This window comes from Colletotrichum karsti, assembly GCF_011947395.1.
Source record: "Colletotrichum karsti strain CkLH20 chromosome Unknown Scaffold21, whole genome shotgun sequence".
Taxonomy (NCBI): Eukaryota; Fungi; Ascomycota; class Sordariomycetes; order Glomerellales; family Glomerellaceae; genus Colletotrichum; species Colletotrichum karsti.
In genome coordinates this window covers 73,100-90,790 of record NW_024065921.1, presented here as the reverse complement: position 1 = coordinate 90,790, position 17,691 = coordinate 73,100, and the positions used below count along the sequence as shown (strand labels likewise).

At 53.3% G+C, this 17,691-nt stretch overlaps 2 protein-coding genes across 2 annotated transcripts; both read right to left on the bottom strand.

Moving 5' to 3' along the window:
- Positions 1-1,016: 1,016 nt before the first annotated feature.
- Positions 1,017-2,520, bottom strand: CkaCkLH20_06869 (serine threonine-protein kinase hal4; the record flags this gene model as incomplete). Its single annotated transcript, XM_038889586.1, has 2 exons — positions 1,017-1,148; positions 1,198-2,520. The coding sequence occupies 2 exons, from the start codon at positions 2,518-2,520 to the stop codon at positions 1,017-1,019; spliced, it is 1,455 nt and encodes a 484-aa protein (XP_038744949.1).
- A 10,648-nt stretch (positions 2,521-13,168) lies between these two features.
- CkaCkLH20_06868 (uncharacterized protein) lies at positions 13,169-17,621 on the bottom strand (the record flags this gene model as incomplete). Its single annotated transcript, XM_038889585.1, has 12 exons — positions 13,169-13,409; positions 13,462-13,500; positions 13,631-14,038; positions 14,094-14,269; positions 14,327-14,424; positions 14,935-15,522; positions 16,010-16,439; positions 16,501-16,668; positions 16,720-16,855; positions 16,911-17,120; positions 17,175-17,257; positions 17,307-17,621. 12 exons carry the CDS (start codon positions 17,619-17,621, stop codon positions 13,169-13,171), a joined length of 2,892 nt encoding a protein of 963 aa, XP_038744948.1.
- Between the last annotated feature and the right edge of the window lie 70 nt (positions 17,622-17,691).

The window sequence follows — 17,691 nt, the reverse complement described above, 5'->3', positions numbered from 1 at the left end:
AGTGGTGTGCGACAAGACAGGACTGGACAACCTTATACCGCGCGCTCGGCTCCCTGGGGAGCCCGCACGTAGTCGGATGACGATACTTGCCTCTAAGCGCCCGCGAGGAACAGATGCTCTCGCCTCCGTGGATTCGGGGGCAGCTGACGATGCCCGGGCCAGAAGGCCACCAGGGCTAGAAGTCTACCTGCCAGCAGATGACCAACCGCAAAGACCTGGCAAATTTGATGGCAAAGAGTTGTGAGCACACACAGAGGAGTCACAGAATGATCACCCAAAATGCCGCCCCTCTTTGCTTGTTCATTAAATTTTTGTTCTTTGGGTCTTTGGCTCAGAATACAACCACTCACTCACTGTAGGGACAAAAGCGAGTGGATTAGGTAAGGGGAGACCACAAGGCCTTATCCAGAGAATTGCCTGGCTCGCGAGCTCAGAACCAGCTCACCAAACACGCAGTCTCCCCCCAAAGTTCTCCGAGTGGACGCAGTAGCCCTCTGCGTCCACCCGTGCCAGTTCCTCCCATCCCATCCTGCCCATAGCCCTCCGGCTTGCTCCATCCGCGAAGCCCGCCAGTTCCCACCTTCAAATACCGTCGCTCATTATAGCTTCATTCCGTAGCGTTGGGGACTACCGGCCCAGTCGACCCAAGAGAGTTGTAGACCCGGCTCTGTAGCGTAGTTCTGCGATCGCCCGTTCCAAGGACGGGGGCGTCATATGTACGTTTGAACAGAAGGTTGTTTCGTAAGCAGGATGAGGAAAACGCCAAACGCCGATGCTCGCGATAACGAGGTCGCATGGGGGGTGTCGTAAAATCGTGAAAACAAGTATAATGGATGAATCGAATCAGCAGGCTGAAAGAGAACTCAAAAGACCGCCGGTCATGCGTCCTGCCCGTACAGGTGCAAAGTCTATCGTTGTACCAGGTTGATTTTCCGGTCATTTTCATTGTTCCGCCGAGGTTTGTTTTACAGGTGTAAACAACGTGTTGAAAAAGTGCTGTTCAGACAGGGAGTGAATCAGAGACCCTCTTCGCCGGCCTTGCAGAGCTTGATCTCACGGCCCCATTCGGACTTGAGGACCTGGGAGGCCGTGATGCGTCGGGTAGGATTAGGGTCGAGAATGGAGTAGATGACATTCCTACAGCGCGCCTGGGAGATGTTAGATTGAATCACTGCCAATAGCAGCCACGAAACTTACTCTATGCAAAGACTCGATCGGTCCATACCCCTCTTCGTCACGGCGGCCCTCCAAGTACCTGGCGTAAAACTCGTCCTCGTCCTTGCGGGCGACGCGCCAGAGGTGGCGACCAGTACGCATAGCCATGTAGATGACACCGCAGGCCCAAACGTCGACAGCACGAGCATCAAATTCCTTATCAGTGTACTCTTCGGGTGCGATGTAGGGGGCTGAACCGCAGAGACCGGAGACCATGTGGGGATCTGTCTCCCAGGCCATTCGGAAGCATTCGCCGTTGCCGAAATCGGTGATCTTGAGGCCGCCACGGGTGGTGAGCAACAAGTTCTCGGGCTTGAGATCGCGGTGAGCGACACCCATCTCGTGCAAGTACTCGACACCACGCATCATTTGCTTGAAATAGCAGTCGGCCTCCTGGACCTCGAGCTTGCCGGCCGATAATACGAGCGTGTACAAGTCACCACCTGCACAAAACTCCATGACTTCGCAGTAGTCTCCCTTGGCGTCCTTGAGCAAGTCGAGGGTGTGGATGACGTTCGGATGGCGAAGGGAAGAGGAAATGCAGAACTCGGCGGTCAGTCTCTTGCTGTACTTCTTCTCGGTCTCTTCGGGTCGGCGACGGAATTCCTTGACGGCGAACAGCTTTTCGTTGCCGTTCTCAATCTTCTTATGGGATATCCTGACAATTCCAAAGGCACCACGGCCAACGACTTCCTGGCATTTGCCATATTTCTCGACCAGGGTGGTGGTCGCATTGGGGCCGTTCTTCTTGTCGCCAGCCATATCTTCCCTCTCTGCCTTGAGGGTATCTACCCAGTTGGAAACGAGGGAGAGGTCATTTTCGGGTTGGTCTTGCTTCTTCCCGATGAGGGTGCGCCACATGTCTGAGAGCTTCTCTTGCCTACGACTTGACTTGAGGTGGTGCTCGTGGCCACCCTGCGCCTCGGGGTTGACCATGAATCGGTGGAGGTCCTTTGCAGGCGTTTTGGGCGGTTTGACGTTGTTCTTTTCGGGGACTTTTTCTGCGGTTGTTGTTGACGGTTTCCTGCTGGGGGGTTGGGGTTTCGTGCTCTCATTAAAGCTGGAACCGCGCGGGCGAGAGGGAACCTCAATAGCGTTTCTGGTGACGTCTTTCGTGGAGAACATGCGCGTGAGCTTGTCCTTCATAGAAGACTTTTCGGCAGGTTTCGGCAGGGCCTCGTTGGACGAATTGCCGTTCGTAATGGGCTGGCCATTCTGCGGGGTCAAACGCGGCGATTTTTTGCCGTCCGACTTGACTGAGGAAGGTTTGGAACTGGCCGCCGAGGCGGTTGTTGGACTCGCCATTGCTGGGGATGCGGAGGGCATGAGGGTGAGCGCGAGCGCTGCAGGGGTTGGAAGTTGGCGTGCGAGGTTCGGCTTGGACGCGAAGTGCGGACGACGGCGGTATATAGGCGAATGCGACCGACTGCCTTTTTTGCCTCTGCTGTTTTTTTCTTTCTTTCCTTGGTTTTGTCTTTCTTGGTTCCGGCTATCGGTGACGGGCCAAGTGGTGTCAGCCGCGGAAAGGTGCAGCAGCAAAAAACCGCGGGTCGCAGAATTGCGCGCTCTCTATGCAGCAGAGGGTAGAGGGGCAGCTTTTGGCGTGTTATGCGGGCTCCTGCGACGGGGGGAGGGTGCCTGACTTGCGACTCGAGACTCGGGAGTGCCGTCTTGACTTCGAGGCTCAAGGTCTGACAAGGGCACGCTGTGGCGTAGAGAACGCCTCGGCGTAGTGGAGGGCTCGGGCCCAAAGAGACGTGACTCGCAGGGCAGACAAAATGGCAGACCTGTTTCAACCCCTTTTTTTCTAATTTCGTCCCGGCAGAGGAATTGGGGTTGGGGCCGTATTCAGAGTTTGGGAAAGAAGAAGTAGAAGATCGGGAGAGGAGGTAATAAGACGACGGAGTTGGGACGGGGGTGTAGGGATTAAGCTATTATGTAGGTCGAGGGAGAAGAGGAGCCAAGAGAGATGGAGGTCGAAAGTCGAGGGTCGGTCGAGGCGGTCGGAGAGTGAGCGAAGGCCTGGTCAGGTCTTTTCTCTGAGGTGGTCCAGAAGCGGCGGGCAGGAATGGTGGTCCAAGGTCCCAGTAGCGGTCAGGTCTGGTCTCGCAGCGAGCGCAGCGCAGCAGCAGACGACAGTGGGCAGGAGGACAGGCCCGAGGGAGGAGTAGTCGGAGTGATTGGGGGAGGGAGGGGGGAGAGGAAATAAATCAAAATAATAAAATAAAATCAGCAGGCAGGTCGCGACCGCGGGTGGCCTGGTGTAAGTAGCGCAGTGAGCGCAGCGAAGGATGTGTAGCGTCTTTTTTGAGGGTAAAGTAGAAACCAGAAAGTAGGGTCAAGGTGGGCGTGGGCGTGTGGACGTGGGCGTAAGGGAATCGAAGGCAGGCGTACGCAGTACCTAGTAGGCGTGGGCGTGGTGGGGCAACGGAGCAAAGACTGGATGGCCCTGCAGCTCGGTGCAGCAGTCGTCGTGGTTGAGAGAATGGAAAATCGGAGTGCAGACGGGAGTCGGGAAAGGTAGCCTCCACCGGCCTGGTACCCGTACAGATAGCTACACCTTTCTAAGCGGAGAGGTCTCTACAGGTACCTGTACTCTCAGCGGTACCTTGACGCGCTATTGTTCGCAGCTGATGGCCGGTAGATCCTGTTGTGGTTGGTATCCGTACCGTCAGGCAATGTAATTACCGTCGTTTGATAGTGGTGGTGCCCGCTCCTGGAGTCTTTGCTGAGGGAAATAAAACAGCCGCGGGCGGTGTAAGCGAGGTGAGGTGTTCGGGTCCGGTAAAGGTAAGGTAGACTGGACTTGCACCTGGACTGTCCAGGGGATTCGGATTGGGGAGGAACAATAAGGTGTTCCAGGGAGGAGGGCTGAAAAGGCTTGGTCACCGCTAAACTGTCGATATGTCAGCAACCCCACGAGTCGTAGGTTTGTTGGACGGCAGACTTTTGCAGATGATATTGGTGTGTGTGTGTGTGTGTGTGTGTGTGTTGCTGTTCTGTTCTGTTCGTTCTTGGTAGAAGTCCGGCGAAGGCGTTGGTATTGGTACCAGCACCAGAGATTACCGTCGGGGCGAGAGGGATGGCGGTCCAGATCTAAGGTGGTGTAGAAATCGGGACTTGTCTGAGGTACCTTACTATGCAGTACACGACAACGTGATGGTAAATTGGTGCCGGTCCTGGTGATGGTGCGCGGCGACTGCTGAGAAGCGGCTGGCTGCTGTCCGTCGGTGTGGGCAGATGCCTCCAGAATGCGCTTGTAAGCGGTAGCTAGCTGCCTACCTTGCTTAATCACCGCCGAGGATTCCCGGACGATGCGTGCTGGATTCTAGCAGGGCGGTGGCTGGAGTTGGAAGTGGCTGCCACCGTCACGATGAGGACTAACACAGTTTGATAGGTTTAAGGAACTAAAAGTGGCATTGCCATAATGTTGTTCTTCGTGGGTGGCGTCCTCAGTTCCTGTTTCAATGGACAGCCTCCGTACGGGGAAAGGAGTCTAAAATTGAGGAATGGATGGCTGTGGTTAGGGTACGCGAGAGACAAGAAGACAACAGGGCTGCTGAAAGGAGAAAGAGACTGTTAAGAAGTACCTCGGCGGACAAAGGCGGGATCCAGAGACATGAAGAAAATAAAGGCAGTGTAAATTTTAATGACGAAAGTATCGAAAAAGTACATGGACGTAATTCATGACATTGGTGTTAGTGTTTTTTCCCTCTCCGCCTTCGTCACCTTTCCAAGATCCAGTTTCCCTCAAACTTCGACCACAGCCACCCCCAGCAGTAGAGCGGATACAAAGCGGGAAGCGGGCAAACACATGCAGTAGGTAGGTAACAATAACGTAGCTGCAGAAGATGGTTGGGCTGAGTGGACCGGCGTGGGATGCGAGAACAATAAGGTTAGGGTAGGTTAGGGTAAGGAAGATGACCGATAGACGACGCGGTTGAGGATATCCATAAGTCACCTCGACATGGCAGCCCACGGCAGCACCAGTACAGTACAGTACAGCAGTCGGGTCGTCCGTAATAGATGACCGACGAAAATGGCGGGATTAGGAAAACGAAGGGCAAGACGCGCAGACACGGCCAGCGCAAACTGACTAGTCAAGGCACGGAGACGGGGTGACGGAGTCGCTCACTTGGAGGTTCCATGACAACAAAGTCCGCCGACTGGACGAGTCGGCAACCGGAAAGGCCTTGGATGGAGACGAGTTGCGCATTTTCGGTCTGGGGCAGGCCAGGTACACGCCGGGCCTGCACGACCTCTTACCTAACAGAGGTATCCGTCTGAGCCTAGGTTTGACCACTTATTACTTTTGAAATTGCAAAGTGTTCCATTCCGTACGCTGTACTCGCCGTGTCGACTGTACAGAGTACCTGCTGGGCAGCCAGTTTCGACACGCTTTGTTGGAGTCAGTCGGCCAGCTGGATTCTGATTAGGTACAATCAGAAAAAATGTAGGGCAACTTACGTAGGCATGTCCCCCGGCGATGCCCGCGGCCCATCGTTGAGAGAGGCCGCGGCCTGCGACAGGCCAGTCGCTGCTTATCTAATTCCGAGTGAAGGGTCGAGAAGGCAATTGATTTACCGCTGAGTGGTAAGCTTGACGAAACCTGCCAGGTGCACCGGATGGAGTCGGAGTCGGAGTCGGAGTCGTCTTGTGGCGATGGACGTCGTGGCATTACGTAGAATTGCATCCGTCATTAATCCTGCCTTCTTTTCTCTACTCGGGGAAGCCCCGGAGACAGTGACAGTAGCCTGTAATAGCAGAGAGCTGCGCAGCTCATCATTTTCCCGTTGGAGTGAAGGAAGGTAGCGTGGGTGCCACTTGGCATCGCCGTCGACGTTGCCTTGCCGTGCTTGCCTGGTTCTGCCCTGATTGCGTTGCAAGCACATGGCAGCACAAGATGGCTAGTACAGCAATGATGAGCAGTGATGAGTGTGAGGGGTGTCAGGGCATGTGTCAAAAGGATTCGAGGTGTTGCTGGCTGGTGAGTGGTGTGCGGTTTGATGGATGACATGGAGACATGCCAGACAAGGGAAACAGGGCTGCGGCCTGTACCCTGTGCCTCTGTGGCCTGTGGTGCAAAGAGTGGGCATCGAATCGAATCGGACAGAGCCAAGATTGAATCTGCAATGAGAAAAGCGGCTTTGCGAACGGCAGTGGGCTGGCTGGCTGCATCCAGGCGCGAGATTTCAGATGCGAGCTGGGCCAACGACCAACAATGTGTTCTGTTTGAGAAGAGCCAAGAATGGGGTCTACGCAAGGCGCACAAGGGCCTGCCTGCGGACTGTGTGTCCGATATTGCTTGGAAAAGTCTTGGACGACCTCATAGGGTGGCACAGGCACAGCGTTGGAGAAGTTGAGCCTTTTGAGATGAGACGAAGGCAGCTTGTGACGCTGACAGAGACAACCACCTTCAGCCTCCATCAGTTGTCGTGTTTCGCTTCTCGCTTCTCGCTCTCGCTGCCGGGAGACCACAAGGTGACGATGGGCATGGTGAAAGTTGGGACTGATGGAGCACCTTGTGTTCTGGTGATCTTTTATCCCCTCGTTGCCCCTCAGTCTCCGGACTCATTTCGGGCCATCGGGGTTTTTTGTGCGAGGTTTGAGAAAAACTTTTCGTGAGGGCGAAGAAAAAAAAGACGCGGAATATTAAAAATGGCACAGAGGCAAATGGACAAATGGCCTAGGGCCAGCAGGAGGAAAACCGGAGAGAATTGCATGTTCGGCGGGAGGAAGGTAAGATCCTGGCGAGTCTGCTGGGGAAGGGAAAGAACCTGAAAAGGTACGTACTGCCATCTGAGGTGGATTATTCACTGAGGCGCCCAGTATCGCGGCAAGCGCCGTACTGTCAAATCGTATTAGCCGCAGCTCTCCCCGCACAGTGTTTGCGCAAGCCGATGACGTTTGCAGCTGCAGCTTTACTACGAATACTCTGTACTTCCACACAGCAGGAAATACCAAGCCGGCTGGAGGTACCGAATTACAGGTCAAGCCTTGTTCTCCATTCTTCTTCATCGGCCGCTATCGTGAGCGAACTCCATCTTTTTCTTTTTTTTGTGTTCCTTCTTTTCCCTTCCTCGATTCCATATCACAACTCATCAGCACTCAGGAAAAACACCAGCGCAATGCTGAAGCTCATAGCATTGAACCACGGTTTTTTCCCTTGTCCGCAAATCCTCATCCCCTCCCGTGTGCCCTTTACCCCTCCACATCCAAACCCCTCCTCTCGTCTCTGCAGGCAGGCAGTATTCGTACAGAGTACGGATTCCCTCGGTCCCTCCCCATCACCGTCCAATCCCCTTCGACTTCGACTTCCTGCCGGCCTGCCCCTGCAACTGCCTCTGCACTCCGGCTCTCTTCCATCCATCCATCGCTCACTTTCTGTATCCGTAATCACCTCCTCATCCTAGGTCGTGTGACTCTCGACACTAGGAGAAATTCGGCATTGTCTCAAGTGCGCGACCACGCAACCATGGAGAACCCATGCATTTGTGCAACGTTTCTTGGCACCCACTTCTTGCTTTCTCATCCATCATCAAATCCGATGAGCTCATTGTCTTCCGTTTCCTACATCGACATGCCCTGCTAGCCGCCAGAATCCAGAATCTCGTTGTTGTTTACCCAGTCGCTCCAGCCCGTCTCGCCGACTTCCGCACACCCATCACCACCAATGCACTGCGCATCTAGCAGCAGTAAATAATCACCATGCTACCTGCACTCTCTTCTCCATGCAAGACTTCTCGCCTTGCATCGGGAACTCGAGAGGTCTAGCCCGCGGCCGCAAGTCAACAGGTCCAGGCCGGCAAGACGCAGACTAACAGAGGCTGCACCGCAACCCAAGATGACTCGATTTCAATGTCACAAAGAAAGAATCCTCGGGCCAAGGGCAAGCATCTCTGCAAGTCCAACACCCACAAACGCTGCTGCGTTGTCGTTGTCCAACAAATCAGACGGACTCTGGCGAGGAAGCACTCGCTGATTACACCAAGCTGTCGTTCATCCATGCCTTTCCGCCAGTTGCATGCGGTGCTGCCCCGCGCGCGCGCTGTGTTAGCCGGGCATGCGGCCGAAGAGACAATGGGAACACAAGACGAACCTGCCAACACCCGTCCCAGATTGCCGGTACGGTCACATCAGCTCCTCGCCCGCAAGACAGCTTATTCTCGCTAGGGCGGTACATGCTCCCCATATCCATATCCCGGCCTGGCCTCGCTTCTCTTGTGGACAGAAACACACATCCGGCCAAAGAGTCCAGACAGCCACAAGAATCAACAGACATGATCCTGCCACCAGATCAGAAACACGGCTATGCCACTCCACTCTGGGAGTTGCTTTCCGCTATGAGGCATTTCCCATCCATGTCTTTCAACCCCTCTTTGCCCGACGCGACTCACTCAACTCAACATCACGCTTTTTCCGATGCGGCTGCGCCCGCTGAGGTGCAGTCTGTGCCTCTTGAGTCTGGCGCAACTCTCGCTTCTCGCCATTGGCTCGCTCTGCAACTCTCACTCTGACTGGACAACCCGTCTCCGATGCCCATCTGCTTCTTGTGTGTCTGGGACAGATCACCTGCCGATTAGCATCACCACACTGGCGCCGGGGAGCTCTCTCGTGCGCCTCCGAGCTCCAGCTGCTGTGCTTAGTTGCAATTTGCGAGCTGCCAAACGGCTTCGAAGAGGTCAGAGCTTCCTGCGGCACACCATCTCCTTGCTGGTGCTGCCGCTGATGCTGGCTCTGCATGTGAGGTTAGCTTGGGGTAATCTGCACCCCTTCTGCAGGACAAGAACACCAGGCATGGGGATACCTGCAGCTGGCGGCCTCTTAATTGCGGACCTATCCTGCCTCCATTCACTTCTCCTACCATACCCAGCCGGCTTCGCGCGGCCTTTTCTTGGCTTCACAACCCCAACCTCGCAACCAATTGTAGACGGCGCTACTCACCGTCTGTCCGAAAGTCCCACGGCCGCAAGCGGTAATTCCACTGCTTTTCCTGCAACAGACAGGTGCGCCTGGAAGACTTGGCCCTGCCGGTGCCCCTGTCCACTCGGGGAAGTGAAAACCGGGGGAAGCGTCCGGAAGACATGGCGCCCAATTCCATCATCGACCGAAAGTCCGCCGGCCGCAACTCGCTCCATCTCGGGCCTAGGTGTGTGGGCGCGGGGGCGTTTGCAACGCAGACGTCGTAAACAGGATGGGCCGGTATTGGTGCCAAGAGCTTTTCGTTTTGTCGTTGCTCAATTCTATTACGCTACGCCGTTCCTTTCGCTGCTCTCCTGCCGTCTCTCGTCCCTCTCGTCGCCTCGCGTTTTCCTCTACCCGCTCAAGCCGCTCCACTTGCACGAAAGTCAGCAGGCATGCGTGCTTCGGATGTGGTGCGGTTTCATCGAAACCGTTCCTATTCATGCCGATATCTCTCCTGTGCGAGGGAAAACTCCCGGCTGTTTTGACGTCAGAGAATCAAGCGCGGTCTATCACCGCCGTTCTGTCCTCCGATCCTGGCCAAATTGGCGGTGATGCGATATCAAAACCTCCAGCCGCCTCACACCTCCAACGACCCTCGTGCGAACAAGCTCGCAGCTCAGTGGACCATTCTTTTCCCAGCAGTCTGGCGTGCTGGGGACACCAGAGCACCCTTCCGTATGCGGCTGCCCGCGGAACCACCAACCGAACCCTGGCGAAGACATGCTGGCAACGGCTAGATATCGACTCGAATTCCTTGGTCCAACGACACAAGAAGGGGAGAGTCCGTGAGCCCCTAGTCATGGCCTCTTTTTTTTTTCCGTTGGGAAACTGTTCTGCAGGATAGATCGTCCATCATTTGCGGATTGGTTCAAACGGTTCTCCACACGTGGCTGCCGCTGACCATTTGCAACCCGACCTCGCTGGTGCAACTTCGCGATGCACATACGGTGCCCCCATACCCCTACTTAGTGCCCGCAGCATCCCACGGGTACCTGACGTGTTCATCGGAACTCACTACTCAGCCCTACTACGATTATGTACAGCCCCGTATCCTCGTCCCTTTTTGCCAGTTCAGCATCTCGCCGAGGGAGTTCTTCGTTTAGGGTCTCGCCGCCTCTCAAGGGGTCTGTCTCTGCATAGACCGGGATGACGGAGCGGTGAAGCTGCACGCGGCTCTGAAAGTCGTTTCGGTTCGACAACGTCTGGCCGTCGTCTCTACTCGACGCGTCAACAAAATCTCTTTATTTCTGGTTCTGGGAGATCTCGGCCGCTGGCCGTCCTTGGCCTGCGTGCCCAGAAGTATCCTGCAGTCGTGTCTCAGGATGTCTGCGTCCGCTAGTCTCCCGGATGACGATCTTTGTTGTTTTTATATGCTAATGTACAGGTGACCGAGAGCTGACCAGTCGTCCTGTCACTTCTCACAGGCTGCTCACCGAAATAGGGACGGTCTTGTCCTCCGGCTCGGCCAAAGCTTAGCTGTCTTGAGTTAATCTCGCCCTTTTTTTTTTCTCACTTATCAGCTTCTTTGATATGTTGACGAGAGTAAACGTTGCAGACAGAATGCCACGTCTTACACACCTCTAAGCGAGCGTGCAGCCTGTCTGTTGGACGGATTGCAAACGAGGTTTGACTGGAGCGGAAGTGAGGTTGCTATCGCCGTTCAGATCCGATGAGTCCCATACCCCTCTCAGAATTGTATCTTCGCTCCGACCGTGCCAAGTGGTCGTAATCGGTATGTAGTATGCATCTTACCTCTCTCATGTGAGTCAGGTGATGGTAAGTGAAGCGGTTGATGCAGTTAAGTCTTTCAGTCCTGGCTAGTCGGACCGAGTATGGTAGAAACGTGATTGTACGTCTCCATTGGTTTTTGTTGTGTGTGCAGTTGTTCGTTTGGCGGCAACTACCCTTCGATTCCATTTCGTGTCATGAGTTTCCAGCCATGCTGGTCACCACCGTATCGTTGACCCTCCCGTCATCGTGTAGAGGATGATTATCAGGTTTTGATGGAAGCCAGCAAGACTGGCAGTAGCATCCCGTCCGCGAATAACATCATGACTGGCAACCCTCTCATTGCCGGCTTGATGACACCGCCAAGGCGATACCATCTCAAGACCTTCTTCATGAACCTTTTTGCAAAACAGACATCTATTCACAGTTATTGTCCGGGAAGGAGGCACGGACATCCATGACTTCCCTGAGCCACAGCCTCAACAGTTCGGCGTGCGGAGATCTCACGCGCAACAGGGGAAAGATACGATTCTCTAACCGCTCTGTTTGCTGTGTCTTCCGAGGACTGTAAAGGATCAGTTATTCGAGAATTTTGGACAAACACACAGGCAGATGACATTCCGGAGTCGGGTTCCGCTTTCTGGTTTGGCGGTCGGCGTTGCGATGTTACTCGAAGCACCGAGTACCGGAGCTCGTTACCTCAAGAAGCGTTGTCGAGATGGCTGTTCTCCTGCACCATTCATACGTAGGTAGTATCCTGGATATGAATACACCCGCGACGGTAGAAGTGAAGGCAGGCGATGTTTGATCCGGACTTGAATGAACCACGCTTCTATCTCCTCGACGCCAACCTTGCTCAGCGCAGGATCGTTCCGAGCATGATGCAGTCTCGACGACAACGAAATCACAATCGATGGCCCTCGTCGAGCATATATTTTGGCTATGACGGAGTGACCTCGGTGCTCAAGGTTATAAATAAGTCGGATACGGAGGCCCAGCCACGGGTTGGACTTGAGTGCAGATGAAGACGCGGACATATCTGGCGACTGTCGAATGTGTGTACAAAGTGGCTTGTCCTGTTGACAATATATAAGGAATGGGCGGTTGCCCAGAATAATTGTCCCAGCTAAAGTTCCTGGTTGCGTTTTGCTGTTCTCGCCTTTAACGGCTGAGAAGATTCGACTCCAGGCTCTACACAGCCAACTAGGCAGGCAGTTGTTCTTGGGGGAACATCAAATAAAAGCATAGTGAGATGGGGATCTCTTCGCGAGGGCTGGTTCTTGGGTATTCATTCTCGAATAACGACGCAGAGGGGACGAGGGGAGACACCGACGAGTGATGCGCCTGTGGAGGCTGACTGCGGCGCGATTGTTCTCACTCTTTATATGACACCCAGGTAGCCGGGAACACCGAAAAGCACTGCGATCGTATATGCGGCCGATTCGCTCCACGTCGATCTCCGTTTTATATTACCGGATCCCGAGGGAGAGGCAAGGGCGCGAGAATCCGTACTTAATTTGGGCGCCGGCTATGGAATGAATGAAATATAGTACTGAACTGTTCCGAGTCGGTCATTATCGCAACATCGTGGCGGGCATTCTGTATATAAACATCACTCAAGCGTGTTGTTTAGGAGGCTACAATTGAATGATTTGGCAATATCTGTTCAATGAAGGGACTGAGTCCGGCAAGGCTTTCGCGGTGGCAGCTGGAACAGCACAGAGTCAACGAGACCCTTGGGATCGGTGGCGAGTGTTAGACGAAGCGTTGCGTCGAGTCTGAGAGTCTGTTTATTCTGGTCACACGGATACTAAGATGAAAAAGACGGATGGGGATGCGGGATTATGAATGGGTTACTTGGGGCTGAGTAGACTCCGGTCTGGCACGGCGCAAGAGGATTCACTGTAAAATATTTCCTTGCTGGTGTTTCCGTCCGGTTCAGTTGAAGAAACACCGAATGTGCTTTGTATCTTTCAAAAGAAACGGGTTCAGGTTGTATATTCACCTCATGGAGGCGAATTCAACGAAGAGTTTGCAACTAACAGAAAGGTGGTGCTTGAGGTTTATCAGACACCAGAAGATGACATGCAAGACAGGTAGTTCAGATTAGTTGTAGAGAAACCCCTAAGCAAGCCAGGTCCTCTCTCTCGATACAGGTCCCCTTCGTGTTGTGATACTACAGTCCCTAAGACTTGTTGTCAGCGACATCATAGAGGACACTGCCGAAATGTCATTCTGTAGAAGAATATTGATGCCACAACTATCTTCGCGACCCTAACCCGATGCTATGTTTCGACACCATCTCTTCCGCAGATGAAAGCATGTTGTCAAATAACGCCTTCAACGCGGGTCCGGAGACATTGGCGGGCATGTCCCAGTACAAGTGCATCTTGCCCGCGCGCAGGTACTCGAGATCAGCACGCGACGACATGTTTGCAGGGTCTTTCATTATGCTTCGGTATAATACCGCAATTGCAGCCATGTAGTTGTTCAAATGGAAGCTGTCTCGCGTTAGAACTGGACGTACTGACGTTGAGTACTGCAGGGACGAACCTGAGGATGTGGGTATTTGCTTTGGTATAACCCACGCTACTGGAGTAAGAGTCAGCAACAGTTATCGGATTTGAAGTGAACGAAGCCTAACTTATTCAAGCTTTGTATGAAGGACCTGGAGGCACCAACACAAATAGTTTCGCTTCCTTGAAATCGAGAAGGTGGGGACTGCTCGGTGCTGCCATCAAGCGATGTCGTCATGACCGTGGCCGCCAGATGGATTGCGCGGAGGAAGTTGTAGTACTCCAGGTGAAGCATGAGAGCGTGACAGCGGAACGAATCTTGCGTCAATAGCATGCTGTCTGGGCGACAGGTGGGTGGTAAGCTCTCCTTCCATGCCGAAAGGCGGTTGTCTGCCTGTGCGATCCCGTCAATTCTCGAAACGATCGAATGCTTCGACTGCATCAAGCCACAGAATTGGATCTGTATCAAGCTCAACTGGTACCACCACACGAGATAGTCTGCAAGCTCGGAGGACTCGCCATCAGTCAAGGTAGATGTGTACTCGAGAGCCATGTTCTTCTCAAACATGCCGCTTGAAAGTCCGGGAGACCGGCCTTGGGAGAGTGACAAGCTACTGTGACGCAAATTTCAGGACGTCTACGTCAACCGGGCATTCAGGGTCGACTTACGCGTCGAAGCCTAGAATCAAGCACCAAAGACGGGAGCGAAGAGATATGCGAGACTTGGAGAAACCCATGTCTGGTGGGCTTCTTTGGTGTAGGCCCAGTGACTGTGCAATGCGAATCGCTAAGCCGCAATATGTCCACGCGATACCATGCCTCCCGAATTGAAGATGATGGACAATCTGGAAAATAAAGTAAGTCATCGACGTTGTTTCGAGAATCTGATGGTGGAAACCTACGTGGAGCATGAGAATCTGCAGGGAAGTCTCACACGGAGAGGCGAAGGCATCTGGCGTCATTGACCAGGCTTTACGATATGAGTCGGCCGCCAGCTTGTCTAGATTAGTTGTTATTTCAGATATTTGCTTTTCACTCAAAGCCCCTATCGTTAGAGTCAAAAGGAATAGTGAGTAATCGAGGACATCTAGCTGAGCCTTTCCGCTTGCATAAAACGATTCGCTCCGAGATATGAAGTATGCTTCGTCAAGTATCGGGATAAACTTGTTCACTGTGCGGAAGTATTCTATCTCTCGTTAGCTGAAGAGCTTTTTGATCAGGACCCTCCTTGGGTACCTTGAATGCAACGCATGGCCACGTCTTTTGGGGGCAACACTTCAGCGGAAGGGTGATGCAAGGGTGATAGACCGGCCTCTTCAACACGCGTGCCGGCCTCAACGAGGAAATCGAAACATGTAGGGTCAACAGAAAGCTTCTGGCTTTTTATACCGTCGGTCAGGCACATAGCCAATGTAGCGCCAGTGGAAGTTAAGCCTGCCCAACATAAGCAGTGCTCCTGCCATCCTCAGCTTTGACTAACCAATGTAGTTTCCCATTGTATTATTCTTACGAACAAACACCGAGGGAGGGGCGGTACGCTGCGTCGAAGCTGCATGATCATTTCCTCTAGTTAGAGACTCGATGTCGGAGACTTTGCCGTTGGCCAAGTTGGTTGTCGACGTAGAAGACGGTGATGTCTGGGCTGCCAATGAGGAAGTATTGTTTAGAGACTCGATGCGGAGAACTCCTGGTTGGATATTCAAGTCTGCAGCGACATTGAGGTTCGTCACCTCCGGGAATGGGCCTTCGCTGTTTCCTGAATGCGTGGGTGTAGTTGCGGATAAGTTTCCGGGATCCCAGAAGTTAGAAGACACGCTGACACCGAGCTGGCGTAACAGGTCGTCGAAATGTTGAGGCTCGTGTCCATTTTCGAGGTTGTCTTGCGACCAGGGTGACGCCAGTAATGTATTCTCGAAAGTAGAATTGGCGTCTTCGGTCGTCGCTTCCGCGGAAAGGGCCGCAGAACCGAATCCAACATCCACCCCAGAGTCTCTGTTGCTCGAGATGGACTCGGTAATGTGAGTGACACTATCAGCAGTGTCGACTTCAGGCTCGTTGGACTTTCGAGTATATCGAGAGGTAGCGCGTCGGCCACGGTCTGAAGAGGTGCATTGTGTATGATAGAGTTGGCAGTTGAGGCAGGGACGTTGATCAGGCGTGCATTTCAGCTGGCGAGAAGGAGGAGTCAGCCAGATTTATTTCGCGAAAATAGGCAGGGATTACGCACTCGTTTCTTTCGACAGTAATCACAGGCTCGAGATACACGCTTGGCTCGGTGAAATATACGCGATGGGCTCGAAATATTGGACATAATGAAGTAGATCGCAGCACAAGATCTGTTGGTTGAAACTGATAGAGGATGCACCCGTATTGATAATAGGGCCGATCAGGATTCCTACTTCACCTGGCTAACAAAGCGGTCGATCGGGATGCTAGTATCTGCCGAACTGCAATCCCGTACATCCAAGACGTCAAGGCGACGACGTCAATTAGGTTTGAGTGTGTGGACGTGACTGATCTTTCAGCAATGCTAAAGCTACATCGGATGAAGGGGCTTTTCGCAGTCTACCCGTCTCTCATCCTACCCGTCCCAGGCCAAACCTCGCACTCCAGCTCTTCTTCGCGGTCCGCCTCTAGGAAAAGCCTCCTAAGCTCTCGTCCATAGTCATTGCCATTCGGCAGTCTCTGGATCGTGTGGATGTGGTACTTGGCGGGCTCTTCATTATTCAAGAAAACTCCCGAATGATGATCGAACTCGAACAGTGCAACCGGGCTCTGAATCCGGTAATAAAAAGGATCTTCCGGTCCGAATCCTCCAATCCAGGAGAAGTAGGTTTCAGAAAGATATTCGCGAATCTGTTTGAGCCTGAACTGGAGAGGCTTCGCGGGCCACAGCGTCAGGAAGGCTGTGGCGATTGACATAAGTAATGCCTGTTGCTCCTCTGTCATATCGCTGGCTAAAACACCTTCGTATGGGATTACTCGGTTGTCTTGGAAAGCTCCTGCCAAATGCCTCTTCACGATAAGTTAGCTGAACGTCGGGCCAGAGGTGCAGGTCATCGCCAGAATCACTGACCTGATCGGCTGGATTCCACCGGCCCTCAGGCATAGCTGGATCACGCATTCTAGCATATACCTGGGCTTTCTGCTGCATTGAAACAGAGAGCGATCGCATCAGTAATAAGCCCAGCAGACTTTCGTTCGCACAGAGAGTAAGTCCCTTATCAGGACCACTGTCAATGATCTGATGAGCTGTCAGTCACAGCCTGTCTGCTAAAAAGCCATTCGCATTTACGCTGGGTTCGGCTCCGATGAAAACAGGGCCTATTGTCATCTGCTGTCCAGCGACAAAGACGTTCAACGCTAGATGGTGACCAAAGAGCATGTATGCCCAAGGCTCTGTTTCCGAGGGCTCCCCGAAGATCGAGAAACTGTAGAAAAGGCAAGTAAGCTAAAGGCTCAGGATGCCTGGGAACAACAACTCACAAGTAACTGTTCTCGTTCAAGATCGCTTCTCTGCCACAGATCTCTCCAAGAAACTTGTTGGTCTTCATGGCACCCTGGACCTTTAAGAAGCCTGCTTCGCTCAGAGACTGCCTCAGGAGCTCCATGATAGTGTCGATCTGGAAACCGGTCAAGGTCTCTAGACATAGGCCGCACTCGGACAACACCATTTCCGTATTGTGCCATTGTCTCCTGCAGAGAGTCAGCTCCTGATAGCGAAGTCCCAACCGGGATTCCGGAACCCACCAATCCTCAGAATCTATGTCTCGCATTACTTCATTCCGCTCTTTGGGAGTCAGAGATGTTATGACCTCCCGAGCTGCTGCCACCTTGATGGTGTTAGTAATTCTTCAGCGAGACTTAGTTGGGGACCTGGACCATCTTTTGCGTTGGCGCGCCTTCATCTTGCAGTCGATATAGTCCATTCCTTTTCTTGCTGTCATTCGTGATGCCGTAGAAAGGGGCGTCAAGATTCGCCCTCCACTTGCGCCAAAGCGGTCGAAAGACTGGACTGTTCACAATTGTCTCCGAATACTTGTAGGGGTCGTGGATGTCGATGCCTTCAAACCGTGACCAGTCTACAGCCATATTAGTTGGGAAGGAAGCATGGTCGAGCCGGTACTTTCTCTTATCGGGCACATAGCGGTGATAGTCATACGCGTGAGCGTCTTCCGGACTTGAAATCTTAACCATGTTGATAGTATGAAGTTTGACTTCTGCATGCAATAGATGTCTGGAAGTGCGGATGACCCAACTTGGCTGT